The sequence below is a fragment of the Vombatus ursinus genome, unplaced genomic scaffold, assembly GCF_900497805.2.
Source record: "Vombatus ursinus unplaced genomic scaffold, bare-nosed wombat genome assembly UNPS02000582.1, whole genome shotgun sequence".
NCBI lineage: Eukaryota > Metazoa > Chordata > Mammalia > Diprotodontia > Vombatidae > Vombatus > Vombatus ursinus.
In genome coordinates, this window is record NW_020940360.1 from 21,632,217 (window position 1) to 21,652,877 (window position 20,661).

Below are 20,661 nucleotides of genomic sequence, written 5' to 3' on the forward strand. Positions count from 1 at the left end.
CTATCTATCTATCTATCTATCTATCTATCTATCTATCTATCTATCTACCCATCTATCTATCTCTTCATTTGTAAATATATATTGGCCCAGATCAGTGATTTCACTAGTGAATGAAGTTTTCTAGTGAAAAAATTTCTGAAAAGAAAAGGTTCTGAAGCTTACGAGTTTAGACCAGGGGTTCCCAAACTTATTTGGCCTACCACCCTCTTATAAAAAAAAAAAAACAAAAACAAAAACTCAGAGCCCTCCCTGGAAGTCTACTTGTTTTAACCCTTTAAGGGTTTTTAAAAAAATTTGCATGATTTCAAAATATAAAATATATATATATATTAAATAACACATCTTACATTTAATAATTTATTGCAAATTTGTGGATTTTTCCTGCATTGAAATTTTGATGACACAATATTGTGTCACATAACTGTATAGTATCATATTGTAAACAAGTCATTACATGTACATATTCCTGCTGATGCATGCTGGACTTCCTGACAATGTGCAACATGCTCACCTGCCAACACTTGCTTGTTAAGACCTGTCAATGGACTTGACCACTGATTGGTTATTACTTGCATTTTGTGTATTTATTTGGAAAATAATGTAATCACTACAACTTTAACTCTGTTACATAAGAGATGAAACATGTACAAACAGGTTTTCAAACTTTTCTCTTCTTTCTTTATGCTTCTCCTACTCCCTTATTTTTTTTCAATGCCCCCAACTGTACCCGAGGCTACTACCACTCCCCTAGATTGTTCCAGCACCCCCAGGGAACCTCTGTGACAGTTGCCTGGGCCACTGAGAGCAATGGGGTACATAGACCATGGATAAGAATGGAATAACCAGCCTATGCTTTATGTATATCTATGCTTAGAAACTTACATGAATTATTGCCAGAATATGTTGGAACATGGACTTGAAGTCACGTTGTCCTGACTCCAAAGTGTCTATTATGCTCTTTATCCATCGTGTACCACCCCATAAACAAATACACATATACACACAATATATACTTCTTGAGAGAAAGGATTTATTTTTATTCCGTCACCTAGAATAGTATCAGGGATATAGTAGTTACTCAATAAATTCTTACTGATAGATTCTATACCTATGTCTATTTGTTTCTTCATTAATGTCCTCCTCTCATGGTTCATTATATCATGGAGGTAACATAGAGCTCTTGAAGGCTATGCCAAAAAGAGACTAACTCAATCAGACCCCATCATGCTGGAATGAGGCAGCTAGGTGGCAAAGTGGATAGAGCACTAGGCCTGGGGTCAGGAAGACCTGGGTTCAAATCTAGCCTCAGATGCTTACTAGCAGTGTGACCCTGGATAAGCTATTTAACCTTGGTTGCCCCAGTTTCCTCATCTGTGTAATGAGCTGCAGAAGGAAATGGCAAACCACTCTGGTATCCTGCCAAGAAAACCCTAAATGGGGGCACAAAGAGCCCAATATGAATGACTGAACAACAACAACATGCTGGAATGGCCTCAGAGTGAACCTGGTAATGGACCACACATCTGCCAGCCAAAGATCAGTCTAGTTAAGTTTCAGAGAGATGCATCATAAGGTTAATTGTGGAGAAATATACTTTTTGACTCTTAAAGACTCTTTAAAAAACTCTTAAAGCCCATCAACCATGTTGTAGAAGGATAATAATCTCCATCAGTAGAGGGAGTCCCTGCCCTAGCCCTTCAATACTGAAGTGAAAGTCTTCTAGAACATATGAACACTGCTTGTGGTGAGATACCAATGAGATTTCCTCAATATGAATGCTAACACTGCCATAAATAAAAGGCACCAAGGTCATCAGAATACATATGGATAGGACAGGAGACTTCCAGTGGCCTCTAGGCATACTTTGGGAAGCATGGCACTAGTTTAGAGAGCTGTTTCATTCATTGAGAGATGGGGTTCCTGATCATATACAGCATCAATCATATATAGTTTAAAACTGTTCACTCAAGTCAAAGGTATAATTTTATTTCAGAGACAAGGTTGTTAACTTGGGATCCATGTATAAATTTTGGAAGGTTTGTGACTTCAGATGGGAAAAAAAATTACTTTTTTATTTTCATTAACTTCTCGTTGAAATTTAGCATTTCCTTCTATTATGAATGTAGGCCCTATTGTTCTGAAAGGGGCTTCCTAGGCTTTATCAGCCTGCCAAAAAAGGTTCTTGACACATACAAAAAGGTTAAGAACTTGTAGTCTAAAAGAAAAAAATGATTTGACATTCTTCAGCTAAATGTTCTGTGTACTTGGGCCAAGATATAGATAGAGTCATGGGAATAACAGAAAAGTATTCAGCACACAGAACAGTTTGTCTTCACACTAATGAGATCCTGGGGTGGGGGCTTCTCTGCTTAATCAAAGTGAAGTATGACCTCAGTGCAGAAAACCTACATTTTGGCAGGGCCAGGGGTTCCCATGGCTAAATACAGGACTTTTTTCAGGGTAATCAAGAATTGTGAAGTGTTTACATTGGATAAGAAACAGGGTATACCTTGCCAGGTCCCACCACCACCACCCACCCCCAAAAGGCTTCCTTTGGATTTAGAATCCACATATCTTTTAAGGCAAGATGAAAAATATATATTTATCTGGCCAATGTGAGCCAAACTTAAAATGTTTTCCAGTCAAAGGCCTTTGACTTCTAGACCTTAAAAAAATTGGTTTTTGTTATTGTTGTTATCAAAGTTGGCCATGAGTTTTCATTTTAGAAAGTGGAAATTTATGTTTTTCTGAAAGTAAATAAAGTCAGACCCAAAGTACTCTGAATCTCAAATCCCTTGGGTTAAAATGGAGTCAAAATTTGACTTAAAAAATATTATCCTCTGATCTCTTACTTAATTATCCATCATCGACTTAGTGGAAAAACACCATTTGTTTTGTTTTATTGAAGAAGAAACTTGTTCTAAAAGCCACAGGCTCAATCTGGGGCAAAACCAACCTGAGAAATGAGAAGGTAGAAATCCCCTGCCTAATCTTAGGCCACTCTACCTCTTACTAAGAGGCAGAATCCAATTTAAATCATTCTGAATACTACAGGGTTTCTTCATCCTAATTAAATAGCCCGTGGTATATGTGTCTGGTTCTGATTTGGTATGAGTACTACTTTTATTCGAGTTTCCAGTCTTTTAAGCATTGCTTGCTATGCTTTACAGAACAAATCAAAGAAACCCTGAATTCTGCTTTGGCTGCCACTAAGCGGCCAGCCTTTTTTGAAGTCTGTGAGAATTATTTTAAATTGCTTTATTTCTTGCCATTATGCGTCCCATTTACTTATCCTAAGCAGCTTTTAAAGCTGGTGTTGTTGTTTTTATTTTTTTTTTTTTTGTTAAGCAGAGGAAAACCTAACCATTTTCTGTCTCATACCTTTACTTTCCAAAAGAAAAAGAAAACAAATCTTATAACTAACTTACAACAGAAATAATTTTCTAAAGAAGCATGAACCCGGAGGAAATGAACTCATGGAATGTTTTTTAGCCTTTAAATGCATTAAGATGTCGTCTACTGAGGCCTCACAGGGTAATTGGCATAAATTCACGGGAGCAATCTAAGATGCCACCTTGCTCCTTGTATCATATAAAGTTTACATGGGCTCACTCCAGGGTACACAGATTCAAACCACTAGCTTGATATTCTCTGTTTATCACATTAAAAATATATAAGAACTATGCTTTCCTCAGTACAGATAGCTCCTAGTGATACACTCCTTCCAGTGCAGAGAGGTATCTACCCTTCAACTTTATAGTCTCAGAGGGTTGCCTGAGGCACTGTGAGGTTAAAGGCTTTGCCAAAGAGTCACGTTATAATTTAGGGCTATTTGAGCATACCCCACTTTGGCCTTAACCTGCTCACTAGATTGTAAACTGCTTTATTGCAGACAGTGGGTGATTGATCAAGCTTTGCTAAATTGAATTCAATTTTATAGGGAAAAATATGTAATTTCAGAAGCTTTGCCTTTTCTTTTTTTTGGTTTAGGGTTTTTGAAGGAAGGCAATATCCCATTGCAAATGGAGACATTAACAATAGTAATAATAATAAATAATAACTAGCATTTCTGCAGTGCTTTAAGGTTTGCGAAGCATTTTACATACTCTCACTTAATCCTCTCAACAACCCTGTGAGGAAAGTAGTATTTTTACGCTCATTTTATACATGAGAAAACTGAATCTGAAAGAGGTTTAATAACTTACACAGGTCACATAGCTAGTATATGTGTGAAGTAGGATTAAAACTTCTGTCTTCTTGTTTCCAAGTCCAGCACTCTATCCACTAGGCCATCTACCTGCCTGAGTCAGCGCTGAGTCGGGCTAGTAAGGGGAGAGGAATCTGCATTTCCGTAGCACCAGCTTAGTGCCAGGCACGGCGCTAGAACAGACCCTTTGTCCACAGCAGCAAGTATCAAAACATCCTGATCCAACAGGGGCTCACAGGTTCGTTTACTTTGTTTTCCTAAATTAGGTGGTAAGTGTGGGAGGAATGACTTTCCACAACAAACCCTGGCACAAGGACTGCTTTCTGTGCTCTCGCTGCAAGAAAAAGCTGTATGGAGAAAATTTTTTTTCAAGGGATGATGATCCATTTTGCCAAGATTGCTATGCCGACCTTTACGCTCTGAAATGTGATGCATGCGACAAACCCATCACTGGTAGGTTTCTCCGTATTTTTACGTAGCCCTTTCGTAGGCAGGCTGCTTTCACTTTAGTGAGATGCACACAAAAGAAAAAGTTAGCTGATTTTATTTATACAGCAGAAAAGCCTAATAATACTCAATATGCAGCACTTTGGTCTAGCATAAGCATTTATAAATAAGCATTTATTGAGCACAATAAAACACCCAGCAGAAAGATATGGCCTTTCCCTGCAAGGAACTTTTTAGATTTGCTGGGGAAAAAATGATCAGCAGAATATAAGCTTCTTAAAGGCCGGAACTGTTTCATTTTTATCTTTTTCTTCCTAGGACCTAATACAATATTTTGCCCATAGTAGTTGCCTATTGAAGTGAATGGCAGTTAAGGAGTCAGAAGTCAAAAAGCATTTATTAAGTGCTTATTATGTACCAGGGAAGGGAATAAGCATTTATATAGAACCTGTGTACTAAGCACCTTTTTTTGTTTTTGTTTTTGTTTTTAACAAATATCTCACTTGATCCTCACAAGATGGCTATGAGGTAGGTGCTCTTATTGTCATAATTTTACACTTGAGGAAACTGAGGCAAACAGAGGTTAAATAACTTCTCCAGAGGTACACATCTAGCGTTCGAGGTCAGATTTGGACTCAGGTCTTCCTAACTTCAGGCTCAGTGCTGTATCCGCTGTACCATCACTTGCCTCAGTGCCAGTTATTATGCTAAGCCCTCACAACACAAGAAAGGGTAAAAATAGGTATAAACTACAGACATTAAGGAGGGTTTCATAAATGAGATGGGATGTGAGTTAAGTCCTAAAGGATCCTAGATCTCAAACTAGGAAAGACCTCAGATGTTTTCTAGGTAAATCACCTCATTTTATACATAAGGAAACCGAGGCCCAGAAAGGTTAAGTTACTTGTCCAAGGTCGCACAGTAAGTATCAGTAGCAAAATTTGAACCCAAGTTTTCTGATTCCGGAGCTGGGTACTTTCTGCTGTATCATACTACTTTCCAGAATTCTTTTAGAATGCCTAACTCAGCTCAAATATCCCTCCTACAAGAGGCCTAACCTATTCCCTTGTTTGCTAAAGCCTGATACTCTATAAATTGCTTTTGGATTTACTTTGTGTGTATTTGGTATTTACTTATCTGTATAAAAGTCTTTTCTCTTCCAATAAAAGGTAACCCCCTTGAAGGTAGAAACTGCTTCTTTTTTTACCTTTGTATCCCATCAGTTAGTCTAGTGTCTGGCACTTAATTAATGCTTGTTGAATGAATGAATGAATAAGTGAAATGGAATAAGCAAAATGTGGAAGGCCTGAGGAGAGGCAGTATTTATAAATGAGAATCTAAAATGATTGTCTACTAGGCCCATGCAACCTTCAAAAGGCAATGGTTTAATTAAATGCAAGTATTGATATGAATAACCCAGCGTGGTAATCATGTGGGTCACACAGGTCAGACATTCATTAATCAGAATTTAAAATCCTGCTAACAAGTATGGTATTCTATTTTCTCTCTGTTCACTTGAAATGAGTTTTAATTAAGAATTAGCCATAAACCCACAAGATAGGCTTCTACTAAAGAAACAAAATGCCTGTAAAATAATCTGAAAATAACCTAAATGGTAAATTGATCCATGTTAAATAGATTTCCATGAATAAATTAAACATTACCTTTCCCTCAGAGAGCTGGCTGAATTGTTAATCATAGACCAGGAGAACCACAGATTGTGAGACACCTGCTCAGGTACACACAAAACAGCAGCTCATCTTGAAAGCAATTTATGAACACTTTTAGCAATGTAGCAGAACCATATTTCTAATCCCTACTCCCTTACTACACAGGCTCCTGGAGCCTACTGCAGTTTCCAAGATTAATATTTGTATATTATACTCAATTTTATTCACTCTGCTTTGGTGGCATATGATTAAAGAATCACAGTCCCCACACTTCTGTATTTTTTTTTCTTCCACCTCCAAACTCAAGGGCATTAGGAAATACCAAGCACACATTCCACCATCCACCTTGACAAAGGAAAGAAAGTCATCCATGACTTTCTTACATGGCTTCTAACCCGTGTAACTTGCCTGGGGTTCAGTTTCTTCATTTGAATGTAAAATGGAGTGGACCAGAAAGATTCTAAGATCTCTTGTAGGTCTAAATCTATGAATGTATGATTCTAACACACTTGCCTTCCTTGGACTGGAAAAGGGAGAGAGAAGAGTACCTTTATATACATGTATGAATCATCCCAGGCCTCAACGTAGCAGTCTAACATTCAACCTCAAACCTTATTGGAGGACACTGGAAGGGGGCAAAGCCTGTAAGAAGGCATGCCTAAAATTCTTCCAAGGGCTGCTTGATAATCCTCTCCCTACAGCTTGCCACCAGGTGACTCCTTCTTATGTACTTACTGTCTACTTTGCACATTTTGGAAGGGGGGGTGTGGGTAGCTACTTTTAGTGCCTTCTAACTATAAAAGGAAGAATCACTTGGATTGCTAGTGATCTCTAAATAGGAGTGTTCAATGGGTCCCAAGACATGTACTTTTTTTTTTTTAATTCTTAGCCTTAGTATGGTTTAATGATCTCTAGACATCTGGGTAAGAAAAAGAAATCAGTCAAATGTTTTCCAGATATTTCTAAATACACAGATGTTTGAAATGATGAGAATAAAATACCAGTAACTTTTTTTTTTCCATCTGAATCTGTGGTAGTTACAGCAAGGTGACCCTGGAGCTACATTACAACCATCATTAACCAAAATGACTGGGCACCCATGTGCCTGTTGGGTCTATTATATGATAATGTTCTAATATAGAAAATAAACATCCTTAAGGTCCTCAAGTTATATGTAAAAGAAGCACATGTGAATTGAGTGCCAAAGTATGATATTCGATCATCATCTGTCTGAAATGTTTGAAAATAGACACACAGAACCCAGGTTGGTGGAAACAGACGATCTGGGCATGTATAGAAGATATGTTAAATAACACACCAATTCATGCATTAAACCAGAGTCACTATTACAAATAATCCCTTTAAAAAGGTTATGTAGAGAGGATTCTGGGAAGATGGCAGAGTAGGTCAGAAAATTTCAAGTTCTCAAGATTTTCCTCCACAAAAGAGATTAAAATAGCTCCCCTGGGCCAACATAGAGCTCTGAAAACAAATAAGAGTAGAGACAGAAGAGGGGTCCTCCTGGGACAATTGGAGAAGATCTGAAGAAAAATCCTGGACAAGATTTCCTCCCAGGGAAGAGTAAACACCTCCAGGCTAGGGTCAGCTTTAACAATAAGGGACAAGCCGCTTAAACAACAAGCCACAAGCCATGGGGTTAGCTGGTTTGGGAGGCTGCCTCGGCCCCAGCCACAGGAACTTTTACCCCAGGGACAGTAAGGGGAGTTGGGCATCTGATCTGGGAAAGATTGAGGGAACCTCTGCTGACCAGGAAAGCCAGACCCAGCTGTGCTGCAGAGAGGAGGTGGGGGCAAGAAGCAACCAGCACATGCTCATTGAGTGCAGAAGCGGTGAGGTGGGGGCGCCTCTACTGTGGGCGTTTATAGGAGGCTGGAGGTCTTGGTTTGAGTTCAAGGTCAGAAGGGTGAATTGAAGAGGATTAGCGGCACCATCCCCCATACCCCAGGACTAGCAGTGATTATAAAAACGGAATGAAAAAATAGAAGAGAATGTGAAACATCTTATAAGAAAAACAACGGATCTAGAGAACAGATCAAAAGGAGAAAATATAAGAATAATTGGACTACCTGAAAGTTATGACTAAAAAAAAAAAAAAGAATCTTGGGGCAGCTAGGTGGCATAGTGGATAGAGCTCTGGCCTTGGAGTCAGGAAGACCTGAATTCAAATCCAGCTTCAGACACTTCACACTTACTAGCTGTGTGACCCTGGGCAAGTCACTTAACTCCAATTGCCTCATCAAAAAGAAAAAAAAAGAATCTTGATACAATAATACAAGAAATAATTAAAGAAAATTGTCCTGAAGCATTAGAACAAGAGGGGAGAGTAGAAATAGAAAAAATCCACAGATCACCACCTGAAAGAAATCCTATGAAGAAAACTCATAGGAATATAATAGTCAAATGTCGAAACCCCCAGATCAAGGATAAAATATTACAAACAACAAGAAAAAAACTTTACATACGGTGGTACCACAAGTAGAATCACACAAAACCTAACAGTAGTGACACTAAAATATCACAGGTCTTGGAACACTGTATATCAAAGAGCAAAAGAACTGGGCTTTTGGCCAAAAATATCATACCCAGCAAAGCTAAGCATAATTCTGAATGAAAAAAAATAAATGGACATTTGATCAATTGTCAGACTTTTAGGACTTTGTTAAAACAAACAAACAAACAAAAAAAAACAACTCTGAACTCAATAGAATATTTAACATGACCAATTACAGGGGACTAAAGTATAGAATGTTCACATTTTACGTATGAAAAATGTAAAACCTATGTCTAAGATTGTTATTAGTAATTAGGTCACTCATAAGGAAGATTGAGGTAGACCTGAGTATGATACGACTTCAAAAAGTAAAACCACTCAAGTACAGCTAAAAGAGTAATTCTCTTTTACAAATGAGGTGCAAAAGGAAGAACCAATACAGAGGAATTAGATGGGGGAGGGGGGGTGTTAGTTCTGGAAACCTACTCTCATTGGGAATGGGTTTAAGAGGGGAAAATACATATACATTTAGAAGAGTATGAAAGTCTTCTAAATTTAGAAAGAAATAAAACTCTAAGGGGATAGGGAGGGGGGAAAGGATAAAGAAGGGATCTTTAGAGGTGAGGGTGTAGGAATAGGTTAGAAGGGGGATTAGATTGAGGGGAATGGGACGATAAGGGAAGGACTGCTGGAGTGGGGGTAGGTTAAGTAATAGCCTCCCGAGGGTAAGGTAGTAGGTAGAAGTAAAGTAGAGGAGTTAGAAGAGATAGGAAAAGAAGAGATATGCACAAACATAAAACCAAAGATTAGGAATAGAATCTCTTAGGGAAAGTATATGTATATATGTATGAGTATATATGTATAAATATATATCAATACCTATATATGAATATATCCAATGCTCAATTGTAGCCTTGGAGTGTTGGGTAGGGGGGAGGGAGGGAGAGAAAAGAACAAAGTAAAAAGTGTATAGCAGCAAACAAAAGAAAACCTACAAGTAAGCAAAGAAAAGATGGATAGCTTTCAACATAATGAACAGTATTTAATATATAGGCTTTCTTGAAATGAGAAGTTATTGCTATATAATTTAAATCCTCTTCTATGTTCTGCTGTGCACATGATATTCTTTGTTTTTTCTTATTTTATATTTAAGTTTACATGTTTCGTTTTCTTTTCTTATTTTGTATTTAAGTTTTAGCATTTGTCTAAAGAAAAAAATTTAAAAAGAAAAGAAAAAAGAATGACAGGTTTTAAAAAAGGTTATGTACATATATTCATATACTCACACATAAATTTTGGCCATGTATATTCATTTACTTCATATATACAACTATAATGTATATACATATATGCATAATATTAGTTAAAACATAAATCACTTTCCTGAATATTGGCAAATTGGCAAGAGATTCTGTATCCAAGTACCAGATTCTTTTGGCTACTGAAAAAAGTATTAAGCAAAATTGCAAAAATAGTCAATTACTTGGAATCCAAAAAACCTAAATGGATTTTTATATTTTCCACTCACCTTTTAGGATAAAATGAAAAAAAAAAAGTAAACAAGGTGTGTGTGTGTGTGTGTGTGTGTGTGTGTGTGTGTGTGCGCCCGCAAAAGAGAGGAGAGGAAAAAAGAAGGAAGGAACATATACGTGTATGATTTTTGTGTGAGCTCTAATTCAGAAAAGAAATATCCATCAGTTTTTTCAACCAGGTTATTTGCCACAGAAAACAGCAATGGTTGTGAAGAGCTCTAGGGAGGAAACAGCTTCTCCCAACTCATATCAACAAATGAGCTACGATGTATAGTCTTAAAGTGTTGGCTATGGCACTGTGATGTTAAGTGATTTTGCCACAGTCTCACGGTCAATACAATATGTGTTGGACTTGAACTAAGTAACAGACCTTGAACTAAGGCTATCCTAACTCAGAGAATAGCCTTTTAACGACTACGCCTCACTGCCAGTCAAGGTGATCTTTGGTATTATTTTTTGGGGGGTGAAAGGCGGAGAGGATAAAGAAGGGATCTTTAGAGGTGAGGGTGTAGGAATAGGTTAGAAGGGGGATTAGGCAATGGGTGAAGTGACTTGTCCAGGGTCACACATCTAGTAAGTGTCAAGTATCTGAGGCCAGATTTGAACATAGGTCTTCCTGAATCCAGGGCTGGTACTTTATCCACTGCGCTATCTAGCTGCCCCATCTTTGGGACTTTTTAAAAATCAACTTTCAAAGTTTATCATTGTCAAAAAAGATTCAGTCCACCCCCCCCACTTCTTTTATATTTACATACTATAAAATTAGAAACCATCTTCATGTTGTTTGATCCAAGGCCTGAACTAGCTTCTTCACCAAATAAATGTTAAATCATATTCATTTTAACTTTAGCATTAAGTATATTTTACTATATTCTTATTTTTTTAATTAGCCATCCATGCAGTGTTTGTGTGTGTGCATGTGTCTGTGTGTGGCAAAGCAGAATATATGTGTGTGTGTATGTATATACATATATATATACACAAATATATATTTATGTAATATAAATAATATCTAAAATAAAGCAGAACCATATGTATATAATATATTCTCTGTTACACATGTATAATACATTATATATACACATATGCATTATGTATGCATTCTGTTTTGCTTTATATTGAAATCAGCGTTCTGCTTGCCCTTAGAAAATTCAGGTCATAAATTATCAATGTCACACACCCTGTAGTTCATATGTACCCTACAGATCAATGTACTCTGTATCTCCTGAAACTCATGGGGAAGGTCTTTAAGTATGAACCCAAGATCAGTGCTACTTGTTGATAGCTACCTGTTGCTCCCTGATGAGTTTTACAACATCCTCTATTCCAATGAAGTTGAAAAAAATGGGATCTCCAAAGCCTAGGAATATTTTAGCTCTAGGGAGATACTGAATCTGGAGTTATATCCTTTTTTGTTTAGGTAGGTTGGTTAACAAATTGTTTGAGATGGCCAAGAATCGAGAAAGCTAAAAGAGCACATAATGGAGTTTTAAAGACATTCTGAAGGTTGTAACTGCTAACTTTGCTCTGCACTTAGCGTCCTATAATTCCACTACCTATTTTAGCATCAACCTACCGTAGAAGGGAACTCCACTTTGCATGTAAGAGTAAATAGGCCATCCCTAAGCTTTTACGTGGCAGGTAGGTGGTGCAGTAGATAGAATGCCAGGCTTGGAGTTGAGAAGACTCATCTTTGTGAGTTCAAATCGGGCCTCAGATACTAGATGTATGACCCTGGGTGAGTCACTTAACCTTTTTGCCTCAGTTTCCTCCTCTGTAAAATGAGCTAGAGAAGGAAATGGCAAACCACTCCAGCCTTGCCAAGAAAACTCCAAATGGGATCATGAAGAATTGGAAATGAATAAAACAACTGGACAACAACAAAGCTTCCACTCACTCCCTGTGTAAGTGGGGACGCTGAAAATCCTATTAGTTCTTAATTCAGTCTATAATAATCATAGGCTAAGGTTTTTTAAATGGATTATTCACAAATCATTAAGTTCCTTTTTTCTGTCATTAAAACAATTGAAACTTGATGGAACCACCCTCACTTGGTTGAGTATCTACACCAAGAAAAAGCGCTATAAAAATAATTATTCTAGAAACAACTTCCAGGGATCATCTTGTCTAACCCATTCTTCCTCCAAACATGCAATAAAGAGAGAGACAAGGGAGATTAAGCTAGCTACAGAAATTTTATGGTCAATTCATCTTACACTAAAGCAAAAGAAAACAAAATAGTTTAGTTATAAAATGTAATTGTCCGGATAAAAAAGCCCATCTTGAAAACCTTAAATAGTTTTAACTATTAATGTACTATAAAGAATTCTGAGCTTTATAGACTATATTTATCCTCAAAAGGTAGAAACTTACGTAAAAGTGATTTTTCCCTTTGTCAAAAAATGTACCACCATTTTGTATTTTCATAGAGTAAGGAAACAACAGAAAAAAAGACTGGTACAGTGGGAAAAGCTCCGGCAAGACAACTGACTTCTAATCCTTTCTCTACCGCTTACTACCTATGTAACCTTAAATCACTTAACCTCTCAGGGCCTCAGTTTCCTCATCTGTAGAGTGAAGGGGCTGGATTTCCAGCTCTAAATCTATGAGCCTGTAAGCCTGTGATTTCTAATCTCTTGCAGCTCTGACATGCTATGATTCTATAGAAAGACAATTAAATGATTGTGATCAAAACGAATCACTAATGTCATACCATTATGTTCTGTGCAAATGAAGTCTGACTTGTCTGTCGTGCAAGGAGGAAATCTTTCTCTTATGGTATCTAGTTAATAGATGATGTCTCTTTGAACAAAGAAGCCTCATTGCCAGAGAGTAAATGAAAATCTGAGAACTGAGCAATTTGCTACTCCCTTACAAGTTAGGTCAGGCTTATTTTAAATCACTGCTACCAGCTGCTTCTGTTTTAATGTTCAAATTTAATTTGAGATGAACTACCTTGATGTCTCTCTGCCAAATGAATAAAGTTTATTTATGAACTTGAGAAATATTTATGCATATGGAAACACTGAAGAGATTGAGGACCATGAGCTCTTTGCGTATAACTTGAATAGAATTAGCACACTAGGACGACATTCATTGCTTTTTAGAGATTTTTTTAAACTTCAGTTGAACCAACCAGCACAGATTTATCATTGCTTTCATGCAGTATTGCAAAGTATTTTTTTTAAAGCATTAGTTTCACAACTTGGTGGTACAGTGTATAGAGCACTGAGTTTAGAATCAGGAAGACTCATCTTCCTGAGTTCAAATTCGGCCTCAGACACTTACTAGCTGTGTGACCCTGGGCAAGTCACTTAACCTTGTTTGCCTGAGTTCCTCATCTGTAAAATGAACTGGAAAAGGAAATGGCAAACCACTCTAGTATGTCTGCCAAGAAAACTTCGAAATGGGGTCATAAAGAGTCAGACATGATGGAAACAACTCAACAACAAAACAACAACAACAAAGGATTGTAAAATTAGTTCAAGAAAAGTGAGAAAATTTTTATGTAAACTTTCTATGAAATATGAAATGCTTGCTGAAAGAAATCAAGTAAGAATTTGAGACTAGAAATAAATGTGTTTAAAACCAATCCCCTATTATGCAAATATGCACCATCACTCTTTAAAAGTTATGGGAAGTGAAAATGTTTACACTGACACCTAGGTTTTGGGCTTGAGTGACTGAGAGGATAATGGTACTGTTGACGGAACAGGGATTTAGGAAGAGGGAGGAGGACTTGGGAAGAGGAAGATAAAGAGTTTCGTCTTAGACATGTTGAGTTTAAGATGTATAAGACACATCCAGTTCCAGATGTCCAATAGGAAATTGGATATTTCATGGAATCATAAAACATCAGAGCCGGGAGAGGAACACTGGAGATCATCCAGTTTATTCCCCAACCCCTCATTTGACAAATGAGGAAACTGAGGCACAGAGAAGTTGACATTGCCTTGGAGTTACACAGCTAGTGAGTGGTAGACCTTGGGCTTGAATCCAATCTTACGACCCTTTCATGTAGTGCTCTTTCAAAACCAATAAAATGCTATATTGTTACAAATGAAAAACATGAAAATATGGAAAAATTTATGTGGAATAAATCAAAGTGAAAAAAGTGTTTCTGTTCTGGCCAGAAACCCTGAAGGTCTCCCCCTCCCAACCTGATTTTTTTGAATAGGTAAAAGAAGCCATTCTTTACCTCATTTCTTACATAGTCTTAGTCATTGAATTGGTGTCACCTCAGACAAACTGAGACTTGGGAAAGACTTTAGCTTAAAAAGATCAAGGTCTCCTACTGCATCTAGGGTCATCTCCTACCATTCTGATCTATGTTTTGCCATTGGACCCAGATGGCTCTGGAGGAGAGAGTGAGGCTGGTGACTGCACAGCTCTGCCTCACTTAAATCCAATTCATTCGCAAGTCAAGACATCACTTTCCTGATGTCATTGGTCCTCTTTGAGAATGAAGGACAAACAATAACAAACATTCCTCAAGCAGAATGCCCAGTAACCCTGTTGTGAGAGTTTCTTTTTCCTCTTTACTAAACTACTCCAATGACTAAGCATCTCAGATGGTATATTTGAGAATGCTCGCCTAGCTATGCTCCTAAACACAAGAATGCCTGATGAGGTTCAGTTGAAGGAAAAGGAAATGCCACAACAGATCTTCATGCAGAATTTAGATGGTCATTTGTGGGGATACTATTGAGGCATGTGCATATAACTAGATGATTTCTAAGGTTCCTTTTATAGTTCTAAGAACTGGGCCTTGGTTCGTTAATCTGTAAGATGAATTCAACATGTCCACAATTCTTTCTTATCCAAAGGCTCCCTTCTTCCTAACTCCGCCATTCCTGTGGGGGAGTTCCTGTGTATCACCATTCTCCCATTCACCCAGATGATATCTGAGATGCCATTATCTATTATCCTCTGAATATAATATTCAATATTCATCATTTGGTGAAATACAAATGAAGGACCAGGTAGAGCACAATATGGAGACAATATTTTTACCAACAAAAGACCATGCCCTAGGCTCTTCTCTCCTCTTTTAAAGCCCCCCATACTCTCTCTAAGTCATTTCCATACACCCTTGGTGAGTACAATTGAAGTCAGTATTCCTTGGCAAGACTGAGAAAAGGAGAGAGTCATGTGGAAATGTGACTGTATACATGTTATATCCTTATCCATCCATCCTATGAACTTGAATTTGAGGAAGTGGAGCAAATTCAACATTCAATCACTCACTGGGAAACAGGGTTTAGGTAGCACATCTCTAGGGTCCCCTGCTTAGTAGGCCTCACTAGTCATGCCCACAAACAACTTGGTTATCACCATTATTTTACTGGAAAATGCCAATCAGGAATATAGTAAGGTTGCCAATGCAGGAAAGACGTATGGAAGCATGGAATATCAGGAGGTATTGATCTTTTCAAAACACAATTTTAATTTTTATTGGTATATTTTGTTTTTATATCACTTCCATTTCTAAATATATCCCTCTTTACTCCCTTACTCAGTGATCCATCCCTTATAACTGAAGATTTTCAAAAAATAGAATAGAAAAAATAGAAAGCAATGCAGCAAAACCAACCAACGTATCACACAATGAAACGATCCTTGTAGTACCTGATTTCTCCGTTGATGGAAAGGAAGGGCACAGGATCATAGATACAGAACTGGAAGGGACTTCAGAGGTTCTCTGGTCCAAACCTCCCTTTTCACAGTTAACAATACTGAGGCCTGGGGATGTTAACTTATTGGCCTGTCGTCATAGAGGCAATATCAGAGGAGGGGAGGTTGAAATTCATGTCCCCTTACTCCAGAATCAGAGTTTTTCCCCCACTGTACCATATTGTACCACAATACTCACTCTCTTAGTTTCTTCTTCAGAGACAAGCTTGATGATTAGAATTCTGTAGAATTCTGTATTTTGTTATTTGCATTGCTGAAGTCATTGGGTGTATTGTTTTCTTGGTTCTGCTTACTTTATTCTATATCAGTTCACAGGAGTGACAGATTTATTTTCATTGTGGTCTAATAGTAAGCTTTATTATATGACTTTACATTTGTTTTTATTTTTTTCTCAGTGTCACTTTCTCTTTGAATCTGGGGATCAGGGATAGGGAAGGTGTTTACATTCCTGTTTGTCTACTTGCTTTTTCTGGACCCAGTGGAAGAACTTTGTCTGCAAATGCAGATGGTGAATTCAGGAGTCCCTCTCTAGAACAGATTATAGGGCTTGAAAGTAGACATACTGGGTTTATATTACTTGCCTACATGTGAAAAATGTGTTTTCTTTTAAATTCCTAGCTCTGGGAAATCCCCAGTACGTCACTTTCCAGGAGCGCCAGTGGCACAGCGACTGTTTCAGATGTGGAAAATGCAACGCCTCCTTAGTGGGCCAAGGCTTCCTGACTCATCAAGACACCATTCTCTGCCAGGAATGTGGTTCCAACCCAGAGTCTGAGATCTGAGTGGTGCAACACTCCTTTCACCTGTGTTTCTTGAGGGTTTCACTCTCACTAAATCTAGACCTCAACTGAAGTAAGATGTTATTGCTGTTCAGTTGTTTCAGGCGTATCTGACTCTTCATAACCTTATTTGGGGTTTTCTTGGCAAAGATACTAGAGTGCCATCTCCTTCTCCAGTTCATTTTACAAATGAGGAAACTGAGGCAAACAGGGTTAAGTAATTTTCCCAGAGTCACACAGCTTCTAAGTGTCTGAGGCTGGATTTGACTCCAGGCATGGTGCTCTACTGTGCTATCTAGCTACCCTGAAGTAAGAAATTGATGTTAATTTCTAAACAGGCCTCAGGGAGAGAGCTTGTCTGAATAGTTTTCTCATATACCTTACTTGTAACCATTTTAACAGGCTGAGAAAAAAAAGGCTTGTCTGTCTCCTCAATCTAAAATATGCCTTTTCTTATATCATACTGCACTCTGCTGTTAGAGCCTAAAGACAGTATGACTCCACTGAAATTGAATATGTGATTTCTATCTAGGAGTCCTAAATGAGTTATTATCGAGAGGAGAATGATCGTAGAGTAACCATAGAGCACAAGTATATCCAAACACTTCAAAGAGAAGATGTATATGCTTACCAATCTCAACTAACATAAAGAATTTTCTACTACTTAAGAGATATACTTATGCCACAAAATGGGGTTCTTTGTGAGTCATAACCAAAGAAAAAGTGTCAGGCAAGGTTCATTGACAATGACCACATCTGGGACTTTCATACAATGAATTTGTATCACTTGCCTCTCAATCTTGTACTGACACTGGAGCTGAAAAACTAAGGTACATTTATATTCCTGCCTACTGTTTTCCAAGCAGACTTATTCCTACTTAAAAACAGGAAAACTATAAATCTCCTCCTCTAAAGCTGAGGTATACTGCCAATGCACAAAAGATGTTCTGTACTCCAGGTACTATCTAATCACAGATTCAGCATCTTCTGTAGCTTTTTCAAATGTACATTTTTAAAACAAAAACTACAGATACCATGAAATGTAAGCTCTTTCTTTCAAATAGAATGAACCAGAATTATCCTTATCCCCAAAGACACAAATTTAAAATAAACAGTTCTTTATGTTGTCTTTTGGGGAAGTGAGGTTTCAGGGAGGGGTTGCGTGTTTTTGCATTTTAAAAATGCAGATATAAAGGTAACTCCATAAAAGAACCTGGCCCTGTATTGTAACAGCCGTAGAGATGGATACACTGTCTCAGAATGCAAAGGGTAACTAATTTCATGGACTGAGGGGTCTCTGAAGTCTTTGTGAAGTAGTTGGAAAGAAGGAGGACAAAAGATGATGCTAGGTCAAAATGATGAGTCTTGAGGCATCTTCCACCTTGATGTCATGCAAACCCATTAAAAAGTTCATAGAGTGGAACAGAAGGGCACAGATGCTTGACTTTGCACATCTAGATGAAGGGCGGTCCCAACTCTCACGCTCTTGGCTGCCTTTCTTCTCCTCCTCCTTCCCCACATCCTTTAAGGACACTTCCAGAGACCCTCTCTCCCTGCTCCCTATTTCCCCATATATGACACAGTCATTGAGTGAATCCTGAGACAGTGTCTCCATCTTTACAAGTAACTTTAATGCTACGACAGATTCCAAGGCAGGGTAATATACAAAGGCTTTACACAATGGACACTATGCATGTATTTTAATCATTTTACCTTCTAAAGTTGCATATATGATTAACTCTTATTCCCACCCACCTACTCCCATCTACTTCCTGCCAAGGACGGGAGTAGTTATTAATTTAATACAAAAGCTAATATGGCCTGAAAAATAAGCAGCCTACATGGCAGCCATGAAGAAGATGGTGTGCCTATGATACAGGTGCACCTCCCTCACCAGTTGTCTACAAATACATATATTTGGTCAATGGGGGAAACAGGATATGCAATTGAAAAGTTTAAGTTCAAGCCTATCTGCTAGAAAAGCACTATTAGAACAAGAGTTCAAAGCACAGAATCTAATCATGATTGGCACAATGTATCATCTTTGCACTGTCTTTGTAAATGGACAGGTATATATGATATCAGATGGCAACAGATGATGTATTTGTCTGACTAGTCTTTGTTGTCAGATTTCCATAATGAGAAGCAAATTTCATGAGGATTTATATAAGATTACATGACAGAAGCAATTATGGATGCACCTTTGTTCAATGATCTGCTAAGTATCAATACCAAGTGAAACATCAAATAAGAAGACACTCACCAAAGGTGTCAGAGAGAACGTGAAGCAAAGTGTCATGAGGCAGGATGGATAATGCTAGATTTGGAGTCTGGAAAATCTAGGTTCAAATCCTGCCATGGACCCTAATCAAATCATTTAACCCCCCTAAGCTTAGTCCTCATAAGTGAAATATAGAGGTTAGACTTGATGACTAGTACTTGAAAAGGATAGGGAGCTCAGCCAAGAACTGAGTAGACAGAGTTAGATGCAGATTATATTTGGGAAACTGAACCCTGCTCTTAGTGAACTCAAGCTGACCCCTGATGCAAAAGCCCATATTTTTTAAATTAAAATTTGTTCTGGTGATACTATGTGGTTGTAAATCATGGAACACCAAAATTCTTAGGAATCGCAATGGCAAATGACTCACAGGGCAAAGAAAGATGCATGTTGGTTGCATGTAAGTTTCAACTTCTTGCCACTAAGGAGTTGTACTTGAAACTACATAAAAGACATGGAGTAATAGAATCTTAGATTTGGAAGTTATCTCAGAGGTCATCTAATCCAACCCATTCCTGAATAAGCATCCCTTGTATAATATATGCCAAAGTGATCACCCAGGCTTTGATTAAAGACTTCTGGAGAAAAGAATCTGTTACCTCCCAGGGCAGGTCATTCTCCTTTTGGACAGGTCTAATTATTAGGAAGTTTTTCTATATGCTGAGATGTAATTGCTCTCTCTGAAGTGTCTATATTCTGGGAACACACAGAATAAATCGAATATATTTTCCATACAACAGCCCTTCAAATATTGGAAGAGAGCTGTCACATACTTTCTACATCATATATTCTCTGGGCCAAATATCTACAGTTCCTTTAATCATACTAATATCACTTGAACTGAAGACCCTTCATCAAGGGTATGTATGACAGGAAAATGAGAAGGCTGGTCATATCCATTAGGAGTTATGGATAGCAAATAGACAGGCTGAACATTGCCCTTATAACTGCAAAATATTAAAAGGAGAGGAAGAAGGCCTCTAGTGCATTAGGAAAACACCTTATAGAGGATTTATAGAAATACGTGGACAAGAATTGCACAAAATTGGGGTTATGATCTGCACTAGTGGATGCATTCAATTTTGACTTTATTCAGTATGATCTGAACTAAACATAAACCCTCACTGATGACATCATGGATTCACCAAAGTATCCAAAGTATCAAAGAAAGACAAATTGGTTTACTAGCTAGATTGATAGACGTGAAAGTCCAGAAAACATGGGTTTAAATCCCACCTCAAACGCTTACTAGCTCTGTGACCTTGGGCAAAGCACTTAACCACTCTGTGCCTCAGTTTACTCATTTATAAAATGATGGAGTTGAATCAATGATTTCTTCTGCCTTTTTCAGCTCTGAATCTATGATACTATAATTTTATAATCTCTTACCTTACATGGACAGCCATACCCCTGGTTCCCAGGCCTGCCAGCTATGAAGATAAGGAAGGGGTGAAAACCACCACCATACACATGCATTTTTGTAACCATTCACAGAGTGGTTCATCATACATATTTAAAAAAATGCCGATTGGGGCTTAA

The 20,661-nt window shown here is 37.8% G+C and overlaps 1 protein-coding gene across 1 annotated transcript in view; it reads left to right on the forward strand.

Annotated features, from left to right (window-relative positions):
- FHL5 (four and a half LIM domains 5) overlaps window positions 1-16,941 on the forward strand; it is a 43,061-nt gene extending 26,120 nt beyond the window's left edge. Inside the window, exons 5-6 of the mRNA XM_027853631.1 lie at window positions 4,474-4,660; window positions 16,681-16,941. Coding sequence (XP_027709432.1) covers window positions 4,474-4,660; window positions 16,681-16,844 — 351 coding nt within the window. The 3' untranslated portion in view covers window positions 16,845-16,941. The remainder of the gene's footprint in view (window positions 1-4,473; window positions 4,661-16,680) is intronic.
- Window positions 16,942-20,661: the final 3,720 nt, after the last annotated feature.